General features: G+C 42.7%; 1 protein-coding gene across 1 annotated transcript in view; it reads right to left on the reverse strand.

The window, feature by feature from the left end:
- Nox3 (NADPH oxidase 3) overlaps nt 1-16,968 on the reverse strand; it is a 62,618-nt gene that overhangs the window by 18,139 nt on the left and 27,511 nt on the right. Inside the window, exons 9-10 of the mRNA XM_059272396.1 lie at nt 16,209-16,462; nt 10,491-10,653 (exon numbers count right to left, since the gene is read on the reverse strand). Of these exons, the coding sequence (XP_059128379.1) occupies nt 10,491-10,653; nt 16,209-16,462 (417 nt within the window). The remainder of the gene's footprint in view (nt 1-10,490; nt 10,654-16,208; nt 16,463-16,968) is intronic.

A 16,968-nucleotide genomic window follows, 5' to 3' on the forward strand; every position in this document is an offset into this window, starting at 1 on the left:
TCAGAGGATCAAGTGGAGAAGGGGATGGGGAGGAGGTTGATGGAGTGAACATATGGAGACAGCTAAAATTAAGGGCCATTTGAGGGATAGTATGGAAACACAATACAGTAGAAAGTTCCTAAAATATACACAAAGACTCAAAGCCAGACAACACTCGCGCGTGCGCGTGCTCACATACACACACATACACACACACACACACACACACACACACACACTTCATGACTCCTCAATCTTGCACCTCTTATGCCTTCAAAATCAGCACTAGGGTACTAGGTGGGTGATCTTTATACTCTACCATGTTCAGCTGCCAGCTTGAGATGCAGCTTTGACCCTCTGGACCACAGCTACTATGGGCTGACCCCGAGGAAACACTTCCCAGAAGATTTCAAGAATGATGCTGATTTCTTATGAATTGTAGCTGATTCTTTAGCCCCTGATGATCAGCATTCATTGTCCTAGTGAAGCCCAGGGTTGACCTCAGTGGAATCACACCTTTTTGACAATCACAGCTGCTTCTTCAACTCCCCATGACCAGCGATCACAATTCTTGGCCAAAATACGACATGAATGGCCCATAGTCCAGTTATTAATCACATCCTTGCTATCTTCTGAAACCTCATGAGCCACGCCTCCACCATCCACATCTCCCTCCGCATTAGCTTCCAAGATCCCATAAGAGTTCACTAAGCTCTGAGCACTCAATGGCTCTTCTAGCCCAGTGTTCCGAAAATAATTAAAAAAAAAAAATCAAACCAAAGCAGACAATAAAAAAATTCCAGTTTCAGAGCCTGTTCCAACCTTTCTTATCTGAAACAATGCCCACGTCTTAGCTTTCCCCACACTCTATTCTTTGTCTTTTCAAATAGGAATTGTCACTGTCCCCGCTTCCTCATGGTATAGCAGTATGCCAGTGTTCTTAGAGCTGGAGGGCCTTTCATGCTTTTCCTCCCTTGCTGTTGCCTTGTGAGTTTTCCCCTCCATAATTGACTTCTGGGGACACTGGCCTCTTTGGTGTAAGAGACAATGGAAGGAGAGTGCATTGGCCCTGTAGACGTGCTTCAGGCAGACAAAAGAAAGAGGAGACTTTGAACAGAAGAAAGGGGGGTATTTACTTTGACTCCCTTTCATGTTTCTAATGGTGGGGACACTTACTGTGAAGAGACATCAGAGTTCCACCCCTGCATTTGGCCCAGGAGAAAGGACATGGTCAGTGGAAGAACAAGTGTCCTAAACAATGTGCGGCGGTTCTGTGATCTGTGCCTTCCCCTCCTTAGTCTCCAAAAATAAAACAAACCTGGAATCAGCTCCCTGTGCAAAGCATGGCTTTGAGAATTCCACAGTAGATACTAGAGGTCTAAAATACCCGAGGTTAAAAGATTTTATTAAGTAGAAAGTCAGTAAAATAACGTTCTGAACTTTCATGGCAACAAAAGCTACCCTACATTCTTGTAGAGACAGTGTAGGCTCAGACGTTTTAGGAAATCATTCTGGGATCATGAGATTCTCTGTGCACATGGCCTGATACAGGGCTTTCACTGTCCCGTCCTTTGGGGGCACTAAAGGCCTGACCTAACTCAGCTGTGTCCATCATGGAAGTCTAGGTCTGAGCTATATCCATTATAGTGTACTCTGTCATATCTCAACACATTTTCATGTTCCAAAGCCCAACTCCTCTATAAAGGTCAGTAGCTCATGTATAACAGGTCAGCATGATCTATGGTCAGTAGGAAATAGAGTTTTTCAAAAAAATTTTTTTTTAGCAAGTCCTGAAAATAAAAAAAGATAGAGCTGCTAATTAATTTTTCTATTTAGTCTCATGGGTTCTCTAAGCCGAGTGTACTGTTTTCAGGCTATACCATCTCAGAAGTCCACACAATGGCTCCGTTACATATATAACATGCGAGGCCAAAATTTGTTTCCCAAGAATGAATGGAAAAAGTATTTATTTATAACCCACTGCAGAGAAGGGAAGTGTTCAGGCAGACACAGATGTAGAAATGAGAAGAACACAGCCACTAAATACAATGGACCCCTGGGTTCTGTGACCTGCCCTGAAATCCTGGCTTCGCCATGGAGGCACTGTGGAACTGGGGCAGGTTATTTAGTTCAAGCTTCTCTTACCATGTGGATAAAACATCCATACACATAGCGCCATTCATGAGGTTTCTGTGAGAATAAAAAATACATCCCTTTAAAGTGTCTGGTCAATGTCTGAGGGGTACTGTAGTGCAAAGATGTTTGCTGCCATTTGGAGCCATGAACAGAATGGGTACAATGTACTTATACCACAGAGCAAACGGGGACACTGGCCTCCCTTGATCTTTTTCTCACTGTCTACTAAAGAATTTTAGAGATGGCCATTGAGAAGACATAAAGCCTTGATTTTGAGGACCGGTCTTAAAATTGAAACTTCAGTATGGATCAAATGACCTAGTTTTTCAAGAGGATCCCTTCACTGTGGAAAGTGCACCCCAGGTTCTGTACGTGCTTAATCCGTGGGGCAGCATTCTACGGTTGTGTGTGGGCGGGGGTGGGGGGTGGGGGGTGGGCTTGATCTTGCTACCTTGACATTGCCTCTACCCAAGGAGCAGGGCAATGGGTAGCAGTGTGATATCCTGCTTCTATCCAAGCAGCACACCCGTGTCTCCACACTGTACAGGAGACACAATAAAGGGAAGCTCCATGCCAGTTCTGGGATGGAGACTCTGCATAGTGACAATTGTGAAAAGTAAGAATGCTTATCCCTGGAGAGAGGGAGACTGCAAATGCCATTTAGAAAATGTACTATCTCCCCAGTAAATAGCTGCTGTTATTTCCAAGGTTCTATTTTGCTGTTGTTATTTTCAAAGTAATCCTGAATGAATATAACAGTATAGAAGAGACAAAAAAAAAAAAAAACAAATAGAAGAATGAGTTTCTTCTTCCATATGGGACTCTCTAATATTTAAAATGTATAGCTTTAAAGCAATACAATTATAATATTATTTTTCTGGAATACTATTAATAAGACTAGATCAGCCATTGTAAAACACTTTTCATCCATAAGATTCTTTTTCTTAAAGCCATTACTCTGCCTGTTAACTACCTCAGAACTTTATTACTATTCCGTCATCTGGTCCATGACGAGACATCTTTGTGACTGCTCTAATTATAGTCAGTAATCCTTACTGACACATTCTTCCAGTGGCAGAATGATTATGTGGATGGTATTCTATGGACTACTCAAAGGCATCAAAATAAAATGAGATGCAGCCGGGGGTGCTGACGCACACCTTTAATACCGGCCCTGGGCAGGCAGAGGCAGGTTGATCTCTGGGAGTGTGAGGCCAGCCTGGTCTACAGAGTGAAACCCTGTCTCAAAGCAAAAATAAAAACAAAACAAAATAAAATGAAATAGATTATTAGATAGTGACGCTTCCAGAGATTCAAACCATGTTCCAGTGGAGGCCCACACCAAAACAAACGGTACAGCTCCCTCTGTCTCCTTGGTCCACACGTGTACATTAGGTAAAAACAGCCACTCCATTCATGTACAAGTTAGCTATGTAAAGGCCTTGAAAATCAATGGAATGAGGCATGCCTTATGAAGACTCCTTGGGGACTTACAGGTCTATGTCTAATTTAAGAAGTGATATCAATAACGGGAGATTTTTAAAATTATATATTTTATTTAAATCTCTCCTTATACAAGGAGAGTAATCACCAAAGCTAGTATGGTTAATCCATCAAGGCACGGCAAGTGCTAGGGTTATCACCTTCCTGTAGGACAAGGGCAAGGCCTAATGGGGTACCGGAGTCTTTTGAGGCCACCTAATAAAAGTGGGGCGCCTATGTGTGCTTGGTAGAGGTGACTGTGGCCTGAGCCACCCTGCGCAATTGATTGCTGATTTCTGGTCCTGGGAGAGGCGATCAATTCCAGGCATAGCCAGGGCTCCAGTGTGAGGGGAAGTGCAAGTAAATAATTTCTCAAAGTAAACGGATTAAATTAAATGCATTTTTCATTCATTAGGAAAGGGAGCAGGCCCCTCTTTGTTTTATTAATATCTTTAAGTAGAGTATGGATTTTTGTCTTTCTTGGCCTCTTTCCCTTGTTCCCAACTGGCCTGCACTGTCTTTTTATTTGAATTATCTGTTTATTATATTAGGTTAGGAACCCAAAGGCCATTTTTACGGGACACACTATAAATACCCATTATCACTGTTATCTATTATTGAGTTGATGAAGAGAGACAATTATGAAGGAATTAGATTATCTCAGCTTTTCTATAATCTATTTTATTGTGTCCTGAAGATTACATATGCAGTTAAGAAAATGAACCAAATCTCCCAGTTGGCTCTTCCCTGGGAGCCGTCTCCGCGGCCGTGATATTAAGGAGAACTAAAATGTGTAAGCCAATACATTTATGTCAGCAGTCTTCCCCCTCCTTCCCCATTCACACACACCTATTTCATTCATCATTTTGACAGTTTGCACAAGCAAACTGTCCCAACTTTTTTCAAGAGTTCTTTTCACAAATTGAGTGTGATGTAGAATTAATCATAGCTGTTAGGCAGGAGTTGGAGGACTTTTATCACCCCGGGGCATTTACACTCTCAGCACATGGCTCCCTCCATTTTGCACCAGAGACTTCTCACCCACCTCCATCTCTTCCCTCACCCACGGGGTCCCTGTTCTCATCTCCATTCATCTTGGTGACGTTTACGCTTACTTCGGTGCAGAAAATAGCTCTTTCAGGCAACACAACGTTTACTTTCACTTTCTTCAATCAATCCAGCTTTATGCGTGTGGTTAATTTTCCTCCTTGGGTAATTTGTCCCTTTCTCTTTTCCCCTCCATATATTTTATTTTAAATTATTATTATTGTGAATGATGTGCACGTGCACATGTGTATGAAGGTGCACGTGTGTGGGTTTTGTGTGTGTGTGTGTGTGTGTGTGTGTGTGCCTGAATTCAGATCCATGGGTGTGTGTGTGTGCCTGAGTGCAGATCCACGGGTGTGTGTGGAATTCAGAGAATGACCTTAGGTTTGTGTCTTCACCTTCCACTTGGTTGGACATCAGGGCCTCTTGTTTGTCACTACATATACCAGGCTAGCTGGCCCTTGAAGTTCCAAGAATTCTCCCGTTTCTGCCTCCCATCTCACAGTAGGAACAATGAGGTTACAGATACACAGTTCCAGGCTTGGATTTCTGGGGCTTCTGGAGACTCAGACTCAAGTCCTCACATTTGAGTGGCAAGCACTTTATCCACTGAATCATCTCCCCAACCCACTTTACATCTTTAAATATAAAGACAGAAACAAAGACATTTTAAAATGTATGCTTCAAATAGACAACGTTCCTTTATCCTGCCAAGAACCAACCTGCACCTTACTGGCTATGGGAGTACCTTTACCTAAAAGGATTTTAGAATTACATGGCAGAGGAGAAGGGTGAAGAAGCTACCATGTGGCTAGACGTAGCGACCTACACCTGTAGTCTTAGCACGTAAGAGGCAGAAGCAGGAGGATTGCTAAGTGTTTGAGGCCAGCCTGGGTCATATAGTTCCAGGCCAACCTGGACTACAGTGAAAATCTCTTTCTCAAAAAGCCAATGGAAGAAGGAAGAGAAGGAGGAACAGGAAGATGAGGAGGAAGAGAAGGAGCAGCAGGAGGGGGAGAGATTGTGTACAAGGGTAACAATGGAGGAAAGTTATAGCAATTTCTTTTTGCTGTGGAGTTACAACTTGGGGCTTGAACATAGAAATGTGTACCTTTATGCCAGGGGGTATTTTGCATCTAGAGGAGAAAAAAATCCTACCTAATTGCAGTTAACAATTTACACTAAAAACTTCAGCTCTGCATTTCTATGCTCCCGTTCCTCTCCTCTACTTACAAAAGAGAACAATCTGAAAGCTGTAGCCTAGACCTGAAATTGTGAAGATGCTGTTAGATAAATGCATACCACTTTGCTCTGCTGCACTTTCAAAATTACATAGACGCTGACAGTTCAGTGGAAGGAGTAGTATTTATATCTCAAAAGCATGTAGGCGGCTCTGACAAATATTAGTTACATAAGCCTGGTGATAGCACACACACACACACACACACACACACACACACACACACACACACCCCCACACCTGCTTCAAAGGACAGAAACTTCCTAACCCTGTGACTTAGGAGTCAGGTCTTAAGCATAATTTTCAGCCTAAACTCTGAATAGCCTGGGAATGCTGCCTCTTCTTACAGGGAGTGCTGAAGTGGACATTGGAATCGCACAGTCTGGTGCTGACTCAGTGGCTCACCAGTGCACACCCATGCTACATATTCACGAATGAGGAGAAAAGAACAGGATTAAGGAGCTCACCGTGTGTTCAGACCAATAAGATGCTTTAAGAATGTCAACATAAGGGAGGGAGCAGGGTAATACAGTAGGATAGCAGAGAGGCAGGGGAAGTGGAAAGAAGAGAGGTTGTCTTAAGATAGATGTGAGCTGGGTCCCTATGGCAGATTTGAGAGACTTGCCCATCAGTACGAGAGTCTGACTTACAGCAGGTGCTGAATATATGTTGCTTGAGTGAGCAAGTGAAGGAGAGACTCACAGGCTCTGCCTTCTCTGTGTGAAGCATCATGTGACTCAGGTGTCATGGGGATTGAGAAGCAACAAGCCACCTCTACAGGTGGGTTTCACTTGGTAGACTGCAGGATGAAGATGAAGAAGGTCTCGCTCTGAGATCCGAACCTACAGAAGAGTCGCTGTTCTGCTCGCTTTGCTAGACTGACTGTGAAGGAAAGACAGGTTTGTGGGTAAGAGTGCTTGGGGTGTAAGCCTGATGATCTGGCTCTTATCCCTGGGATCTGTGGTGGATACAGATAACCAACTCTCCACAGTTGTCCTCTGACCTCCACAGGGAAGCTGTGGCACCCACCCCCACCATATATCCTATAATAATAAATGACAATTTAAAAAAAAACTGGGTTGTTTGGGGACCAGAAGGACCTAAATTCGAATTCTAGTTCTACTGTTCATTTCTTCTCTGTGCTTTGTGTCCTTCATTGGTACAGTGAAGGTATTAGTTATTTTAATTAAGGCACTCCAATAAGACAATTGTATCATTCTTTTTAGCTTTGGGATTGGTGTGTGTTTCCTCTTCTGTAAAATGGAAATAAATAACACTTACAAGAGATTGTGTGATATCAAATATGTAAAATGCCCAGCTTTATACTGGCTGGGTAGAAAATGCTTGATAAAACTAGGTTGGTTCTGGTAGCACTAGCAATCTGTTTATATCTTTGTGGATGTGATTCATATTCATACTGTTTTATGTACATTTGCACAGTAGTTCTGTATTTCATATTATTTGCCTTTAAAAAACACTCCCTGTTTGATAAGGATTCTTGTTTCTTCATTGGAGGGAACAGGAATCCCAGCCCAAAGCGATGAACAGAGCATTGCACGTAGTGTTTCTTTAGTTCCTGGGAGAGTAGGATTCGGGTACAGAGATTCTCTGATCAGAAACAGTGGAGATGAGGAGATGACCTCGTTAGTCAAGTGCTTGTCTTGCAGGCGTGAGGACCTGAGACTGGATCCCCAGAGTCCACATAAAAACCCAGTCATGACAGTGTGCACCAGTGATCCCAGTAAGACAAACAGATCCCTAGAAGCTCACAGGCCACATAGCCTGCTAAGAAGCAATCCTGTCTCCAACAGAAGGTAGAGATGCCTGAGGACTGGTATTTGGGTCTTTATTCTGACCCTGATATACATGTTGTGTACACAGGTATCTGTGCTTGAAGCTTGAATCTACAGGTGCACTTACATGAGTCTGTGTGTGTGTGTGTGTGTGTGTGTGTGTGTGTGTGTGTGTGTGCACAGAGAGACAGACAGACAGACAGATAGACAGACAGACAGACAGAGATCCTGTAGTAGTGTGCATGTGGGTTGCAGGGACATGTCTACTATGAGTTGACTGTGTCATAGGAAGAACTGGATGGACCTGGATCTGGATTCTTCCTTTGATTGTCTGTGCATTGTTTAGCAAGGTCACTTTACATCTAAACATCAATTTCTTCATCCCGGAAAAGGAACTTAAATTGTTCTACTGTGCTGTAGTCTTGAGTGTGAAATGTTACTCACAGGATCATGCATTCAAACACTTGACCCCCAGCTGTATGATCAGCCAGCCGTAAGATCCAATGAAAAGCATACGTCCAGCCCCTGTCACTTTGGACCTCACGAAGCAGCCAATTTTACTCTTCTTTCTTAGTGGGGAAGACACCCAGTTTTCGAAGCTTTTCAGTCACATTTCCCTCAGAGTATCACAGAACACAATTCCTGAGTAGGTAGCAGATGTAGGAAGGTTCTGTGGCTAAATGGGGTTTGGAAGAATGGATGGAACAAGACTTCCTGAGGTTCTTTTCTGCAGACCCTGTCTGAGAGGGTAGCAGATACTGTGAATCTTCTATAATGGAATGTTGAAGGAGCATCTCTTAGGTTTTATGGGGCCACAAAATTCTTTTCAACAGATGCTGCATACAACTAATGTTCCACAGAACACACACTGTGCTGCAGTGTGACTGTAAAATTCTCACCACGGGCTCACATGCTTGAACACTTGGTCCTTAGCTGTTTTAAGAGGTTGTGGGATCTTTGGAAGGTGGGACCTACCTACAAGAATTGGATTGGGGGGAGGAGTTTAAGGTTTATTGCTGTGTCCTGCTTCCTGTACAGCCTCTGCTTCTTGGCCTGTTAAGACAGGAGCAAACGCCTCTTGCATGCTCCTATTGACACAGAGCCATCCACCACTACTATAGCTTCTTTATCACGACGGGCTAAATCCTCAAATCATGATCCAAACCAAATCCCCTGGCCCTTGTTTCTTGTCAGGTATTTGATCAGGGCAATAAGAAAAGATAATGACTCGACGCTGGGATCCACTTAATGACTTTGGTTTCTTCCTTCGGTCCAGTGGGAAACCATAACCAAAGGCTGCCCAGAGCAGACATGGGCAGGATGGGATCAGGTCTAAACTTGCCAAGTGTCCTGCTCCCTCATGTATTTCAATGCTCCGTGTTCACATGGTGTCCTGGCTTGTTTTATGTCAACACGATGCAAGCTAGAGTTAATCTGGAAGAAGACATCTCAATTGAGAAAGTGTTCCCGCTAGACTGGCCCATGGGCCAGTTTGTTGTATATTGTCTTAATTAGTGATAGACATGGGAGAGCTCAGGGCAGGTGGTCCCGGGTGTATAAAACAGCAGGCGGAGCAAGCCAGGAAGCAGAGCTGCATGACTTCTGCTTTGGTTCCTGACTCCAGGTTCCCTTGCATCCCTGCCCTGACTTCCTTACATGATGGACTATGCTGTGGAACTGTAAGATGAAACAAACCTTTTCCCCCAAGTTGTTGTCAGTTGCAGTGTTTTATCACAGCAATAGAAACCCAGCCAAGACACATGGCCATCTTTGTACTGCTGGTGTTGCACCTGATGCTGGTCCCGAGAGGGTTTGGGCTCAGAGAACGAAGGTCTAGAGTTTGACACATGAGCATGATGAGTTCTATGAGCTGAGGAGAACCAAGGTCTCCCTGACCTTCATCAACTGTCTCACTTTTTCCCTCCTGAGGGGAGGGAAGGGTCTGTCTCTGTAACTCCCCTGTGGACCTAGAGGCTGGATTCTCCAGAATACAGCCTCATGGAGAACACCAAGTTGACACCATAGGCAGAGCACGGGTGAGTTTTGTTCCAAGTATTTGTTGTTCAGGCTCCTTCATCTCCCCTAAAAATAATTTACTATAAAATTGCCTGTAGCCCACAACAAAAAGGCTAATGAAGCTTCAACCATTTGGCCTCTCTTTGAGTTTTTGTACTTTTGTGTGACTCCCGTCATCTTACACATCAATAAATTTGTGTACCTTTTCTCCTGTTCATCTGTCTGCTGCTGTTTGCCTTATAAACTCGATTATCAAACCAAGAAGGCTCCTTTTACCTTGACAGGGCCAGAGATGGTGTCTCATACTAGATAGGACAAAAGGAGGGAGAAACGTTGTCTAAGAAATCACAAAGGGTGCTGGGTAGCAAGACCATTGTGGAAGGACTGACAAGTCCTACTAACACAGGCTGTCTAAGGAAGATGGGATTGGACATTTGCAACCACAGAATGGATCTAAAGAGATGAGGGGGAAGCCTGCCTGTTAATACGACTAACTGCAACCCAGTCACATAGCCGTTTGCAGCCTGTCCACATTTTATTGAGATGAGCAATTACATGTCCTGTAATGGCAATGAAGCAATAAAATTTATGTCTTGTCATCTTTAACAAGATTAGACATAACCCTGCTCATAAATGTAATCCTGAATGGAGATTTTTAAGAACATAAGTATAGTTAAGGATCCTTAAGTTTATCCCTCATAGTTAATTAAAATCCTCCCCAGGAATCGGCAGATGATAGATAGAAGGGCGTTGAACCTTTCACTCCATGGAAGGGTGAACTAATGATTTTTCCATACCTTGCTCAGCTCAGGCAGGCTCTGTGACTCACAACACTTATACCACATGGACTTCAGAAGAGAGGCAAAGGGTGTGACTCCAATTCCTGTTGCAATGCACACACTCACAGGGTAGTGAAACACATCTGTCAGGGAGCCTCCGAAGGGCCCGTCCACTGCCAGCCTGGAACCACAGAATGCAGTTGGTTTGACCTTTAGAATGTTTTGCTCTTGAACGCAAAGCCATCCCAAGCTGGTGGTTTTTATAGGATGGGTCAGCAAATGCAGGCTGAAAGGTTGGTGGGGTGTATCAGGATTCTCTATTTAGGGAGAGGAGATGGACAAATTGGTTGGATCAGTGCTTGCTGCATGAGCATGAGGACCTCAGTTTATTCAATTCCCGGGACTTATATAAAAAGCTGAGTGTGGTAGCAAGTTTGTAGTCCCAGTGTTGGGGAAGTAGAGACAGGCAGGTCTTTGGAGCTCCCTGGCCAGTTAGTCTATCCTAATGGCAACTTTCAGGCAAATTAAAGACTATCTAAAAAAAAAATAGGGTGGAGAAACAAAAATCAGAGAAGTAATTTGACACTGACACCTAGCCTTCCCATGAGCATGCGCACTCATGTACACGTGCACACTCACACGTGAGTACACAAACACTCGTGCGTGTGCACAGGCGCGCGCATATGAGCGCGCGCGTGTGTGCACACACACACAGCTATACACACTGCTCTATTTGGAGAGCTTGGAATAAGCTTTATAACTTGGGGGCCCACTCTACTGGAAGAACTCTACCTGGAGATCCTGGCTAGGTGTAATTTATGGAAGGCAAAGTGTGCCTTTCCCTGCTGTGGCTCACCTCATCAACATGGCTTGCTCTTTTTAGAGTTCTGACACCTTTGTTAGCTGCCTCCCTGACTTTTTTCCCTCAGCTGCCAGCTGAAAGCGAAGGAGACACTCCACAGTGGCTTAGAAGATTTGCGTTTCCTTTTCAGGGTGAAATCCCCTGTTTTCATTTGTTTGGCCATGTTTTCATACATTTATACCATTTTAGTCACATAGAGGTGATTTGCTTGGAATAAATAAAATTTTGAAATGATTTGTCAGTTATGTGCAACTTGTAAAACTTACTATTTATATTTGCTAAAATACAATCTTATAGTTCCTTTATGATCATCACCCCAGGGCCAGTAAAAATGTCTTGCCTTTGCTTAGCATTTTTCTTTATAATGATAAAACATATTCTTTGAATAAATAAGACATTTTTACATGGATAGGCCACTGGATTCTTCCCCATGTCTCCATGTTGGCATTTATTCTATTTCCTAAATGCATAGTAGTATTGTCTTCTGCCGTATAGCACATCATGGACTTCTCAGCTGCATTTATTCTCTCTCTTCACTTGCTTAAAAGGTACCCTTCCTCTAGGGCCTGTCTAAACACTGTCTCTCTAGGGAAGTCCTCCCGGACCCCTTTGACTAGGTGAAATTCCCTCATCTCTCCTTCCTCACTGTTGTTTTAATATTACCATTTATACTGTGTGTGTGTGCTCATGATTTAGTTATGTCCATCTTGACCCCTAAGCTTCTAGGTCTATGGATGTGGGAAGTAGGTCTGTCTTTACTCATTGATTACCTGATGCCTTGCTGACTACCCAGCCTGAAGCTGTTCAATAACAATTTGTTGAATCAATTGTAAAGGGAATATTTAGAGCATTTTAGTACGCAGAATGTATTAAATTAGTCCAACTATTCCAAAAGTACACATTTACATATGAACAAAGATATGCTAATTAAAAGGTTTCTAAGTCATTCATAACCATTCCCTGAGGAGAGCCTGTCACCTACACGGTGGGGATGGGGGTTAACCCATTTGGGCATTAAATCTGTGTTCATGAAAGTTCAAACGTATTTATTTAAAAATATTCTGTATCCCAGACTTCCTAATAATTCAAACGAACTTTCCTTGAGTTAATCTTAATTACTAAGGCTTAATTACATATTGATATATGGAAATAGAAGAATAAAAATAAAAGGCCATTAACCAGAAAGCGTTAGTATCTTAGCCCACTGTAAGTTATTTTATAAATAATTAGATAGATAGAGAGATAGAGAGATAGATAGAGAGATAGATGATAGGTAGAAAGATAGATAATAGATGATAGATAGATGATAGAGAGATAGATAGATGATAGGTAGATGATAGATATATAGATGATAGGTAGGTAGGTAGGTAGGTAGATAGATAGATAGATAGATAGATAGATAATAGAGAGATAGATAGAGGCCTTACCCATAGATTAAGATTTCATGTTGTTGATTATTTTTATAATTAGTGATCAGTGATTTATTTGACACTAATTAAAAAAAGATATCAGTTAAATTCAGAGGACACCTGTGTCCCAAAGCCCACAGAAATACATACATACATACATGTATATATATACATATATATAGAAATACACACACATACACACACACATATATATATACATATCTATCTATCTATCTATCTATCTATCTATCTATCTATCTATCTATCTATCTTTCTAATTCTTTAGAATTGGGGAGCCCTTACTTGCCCTGTCTGAGAAATGACCATACTCTGACATCAACCTGCAAGGTTGATATACTGGGGCAGGTCTAAGTTTGAGATAATTCATTTTCATGTCTTACTGAAATCTGTAAGGCTCTCACCTTTTGCCTCATTTAGAGTATATTTCCTGCCTTTCTTCTTTCCTATATATCAAGTCTTGATGCCTTAATATTTGTTTTTTTTTGGGGGGGGGGAGAGGGTGAGTCAGCTACATTTCTCTATTCCTTACAATTAGAATAGGTATCATTTCGACACTTTTTCTTTCTTTCTCTCTTTCTTTTTTCCTCTCTTTCTTCCTTCCTTTCTTCTTTTCTTCCTTCTTTCCTTTCTTTCTTTGTGTGTGCTGTGACTATGTGTGTTCCTGGAATCATGTGTCTGCATGTGCCTTGGTATGTGTGCCTGTGTCGGCACACATATGTGTTTGTGCATGCATGTAGAGGACAGCACTTGATGCCAAGTGTCTTCCTTGATCACTATCCTTCTTTTTTTTTTCTTGGTTTTTCGAGACAGGGTTTCTCTGTGTAGCTTTGCACCTTTCCTGGATCTCGCTCTGAAGACCAGGCTGGCCTTGAACTCACAAAGATCCACCTGCCTCTGCCTCCCAAGTGCTGGGATTAAAGGTGTGCGCCACCACCGCCCAGCCACTCTCCCCTCTTCTATACCAATGTAGGGTCTTTTATTTGAACCAACAGCTCACTGATTTGGCTAGTCTGGCTAGCAAGCTGACTCCAAGATCACCCGTCTTGACCCCAGGAGCACTGGGATTACAAACAGGCTAGGGGATGGGAACTTGGGTGGTCACACTTCTGCAGTGAACGTTTTATCTGCAGAGTCATCTCCTGATCCCTGAATAAATTCTGGCTTCCTTGTTCATTCATCTGTCATCCCTTTGATCTGGACTTGGTGTTTTAACGTAAAGCAGGAAGTTATTCCTCTCACAGCAGCTGAGTCTTGCTTGCTCCTTGATGCTCCACACCATCAGCCTCCTTCCTCATTTTTCTGAGCTGAGGGCCATTGGTAACTAACATAACCACTGGTATAATCTAGGGTATTTGGCCTTTCTGACTTTGCAGCCAATTGTGGTTAAGTCTTTCTGGGAACTCACACATTGTGCCAAGGCCGTTATGGAACCTAATCCTACATCAAATAGTAAGATAACTGTGATCTCACTCTTAAGTGTAATATAAAAATGTAGTTGTCATAGAATTGGACAGTAGGATGATGGTTAGCTGGGGAGGGTTGGGAATAGGGAAAGGGGAGAGTGAGATGTCCATGAAAGGAGATCTAATCACAGCCATATAGGAAGGACACTGGAGAGATCACAAGGCATAGCAAGGTTACTGTAATCAGTGACGATCTATTATAATCTTGAAAAATGCAAAGAGAGTGCATGTTAAGTGTTCTTATTGTGGAAGTGCTAACTGTGCAAACAACTGCTCACTAGACTTAACATAAAATACGTATATAAACATAGTGTGCATATATAAACATAATGTGCATATAAAAATGCAATGTACGTGTACTTCAACAACCAGTACATGTAATTTTGTCTGTCAGTTACCAAAAACTAAGAAGGCTAAGAGGGTTATATCCATGAAGGACAAGGGTGGAGCAGATGTACCCAGAGAGGCCCCAGAGATCAAATCATGTCGGACCTCCCAGGGACACTTCATAGACAAGAAGCAGCATGCAGTGTTTTCTGTGGGTTGATTGAAAGCTAGTTGGGTGGCGAAGGGAAGAATGTTTGGCAGACTAAGTAACTGGATACACACAGAGCCGAAGCAAGGATAACAAAGAAGTTGAAGGTATAAAACTTAACAAAGGAAGGGAAGGGCAGGGACGAGGTAAGCAAGCAGACACGGTAATTGTGTTGTATTGTTTGTGTGTGTGTGTGTGGGGGGAGTTACTTCCTTCTACACTTGTCCCTAATTTTAGGCATTTTCACTTCATTTTAAATCTTAGAATCCTGCTTCATTGCTTATTCTTTATCACTCATCTTTGCCAGCAAGGCATGCATCCATTCCACCCACTAGATAAAACCAGTGTGGCATCCTTACGGTTCTACCTTCCCTGGAGAGCGGGAAAGGGGGCAAAAGGCTCACTTCATTTCATGACTTATACTCGTAATGGTGCTTACTTAGTCATCAATAAATATTTGTCATAAGTGAGCTAAAGAATATACGTTAGGCTGAAGGTATTACTGTTTTCTGTTATGTTATCTTTATGTGTCTGACATTGTTCTTAACCCTGGAGATGCAGCAGAAGGGATGACAACATCTCACCCGCAGGAACTTCCATGTAACTATGCACCACGGTGTTTTATAAGTAAAGTCAACATGTGGTGGCTACTGTCCCCTGAGAATAGCACAAGTAGACTTTGTTTTTTAATGATTCATTAAAATATTCAGTTTGAAAATTGTTTTTCTCATCTTTTTCTGTTGTCTCATTTTTTTTGGCCCTATTCCATGGACTTCATGTACTATTGGATGATTTTATAGGAGTGGGAATTGACCTTCTTGTTCACTTAAAGGAGCCAAGTTATGACCATGCACACAGGGTCTTGGGTCAAATGCCTGGGCTGCTCTAAACAGAGTAGCGGTATGGGCAGAAACATGATTAATATGAGAAGCCCTGACTTCAGTGCCTTATACTATGTATTTGAAAATAGGGTTGCAGTGATGGGTATTCTCTCTATATGTCTCCTATATATTACCATGTGGTCATGTAGGAACAGTACAGGTCAAGTCCAGCAATGACCAGAATAGAGCATCCTTCTTCAGGAGACCAGCCTTTGCAAATACAGTCTGAAACCCCAGTCTGTGATGGGAGAGAGCTCATGACTCATGGCAGGCTGTACATAATTAGACAAGAGCTGCTTTTAGATCTGGAAAGGAAACTGTTCTTCCTGGATCATCGCCTACTTTTGTTGAACATTTATTTATTTTTACAGAAATGTACTTGCTTCTCTTAAATTATACATTTTATGAAGACTTTCCTTTTTTTTTTTTTTTTTTAAACGAACCCAAGCTTAAAGCCTGGTATAAAGCAATCTCCGAAATTGACAATTTATTGATGCATATAGATATCTTCCTGTTTGAAGTATTGCGACTTGAACGAAACAGTGACTTGGGGGCGGGATCTCACCTTGGCATATTACAGAGCTCCCTGGGGGCCTGTCCCTCTGCCCCAAAGGCTTTCAATAATGCCTCTGTCCAGTCTCCAGATGCACGGATGTGCACACTGAAGAAGTCCTCCTGGGGAGCGGAGGTGAGCGTGAAGGGGTGCCATTCCAGAGGGGAGATGGATGGGCACTGGAGGAAGATGTACTGTCCGGGCGCCATCTTGAAATCGCGCTTCTTCATGTGAAGTTCCAGGACTGCAGACGGGTGGCTCACCACCTACAACAGAGCAAGATAGCTGCGGGGATTCTCTCTCAGGTAAAATGAGGAGAGCACAGTCTTCATTCCATCAAAGGCTTGCAAAATCATTAACTGCCTTTTTTTTTTAAGGTATAATTTCCTTAGACCATTGATATTTGGATATTTGTCCCCGCTTTCATGCCTGGACTTGCAACTTGAGCGATAACAGAGTTCATTGTGTAGGGTGCTGTGCTTGACTTTTAATAACTGCACGGGGGGTGGGGTGGGGGTGGGTGGGTGGTGGCAGGCAACATGGCAGGCACGTGACTCCAAGCCCCACATGACTCCACGTCCCACGTGACCAAACTTCCCTGAGCCCAGATAACCATTTCTAATTGAGTATAAGCAGGCATGAATGCATAGCACATAATTTTACTCGAGCTTATTAAAATAATTGCCACACCATCTTTACTTTAAAAAACAAAACAAAACAGAGCAAAAACCCCTAGCAGTAATTTGTTATGTTTGGCAGTTACCTGCATGTT

Source organism: Peromyscus eremicus, chromosome 8b (assembly GCF_949786415.1).
Source record: "Peromyscus eremicus chromosome 8b, PerEre_H2_v1, whole genome shotgun sequence".
NCBI lineage: Eukaryota > Metazoa > Chordata > Mammalia > Rodentia > Cricetidae > Peromyscus > Peromyscus eremicus.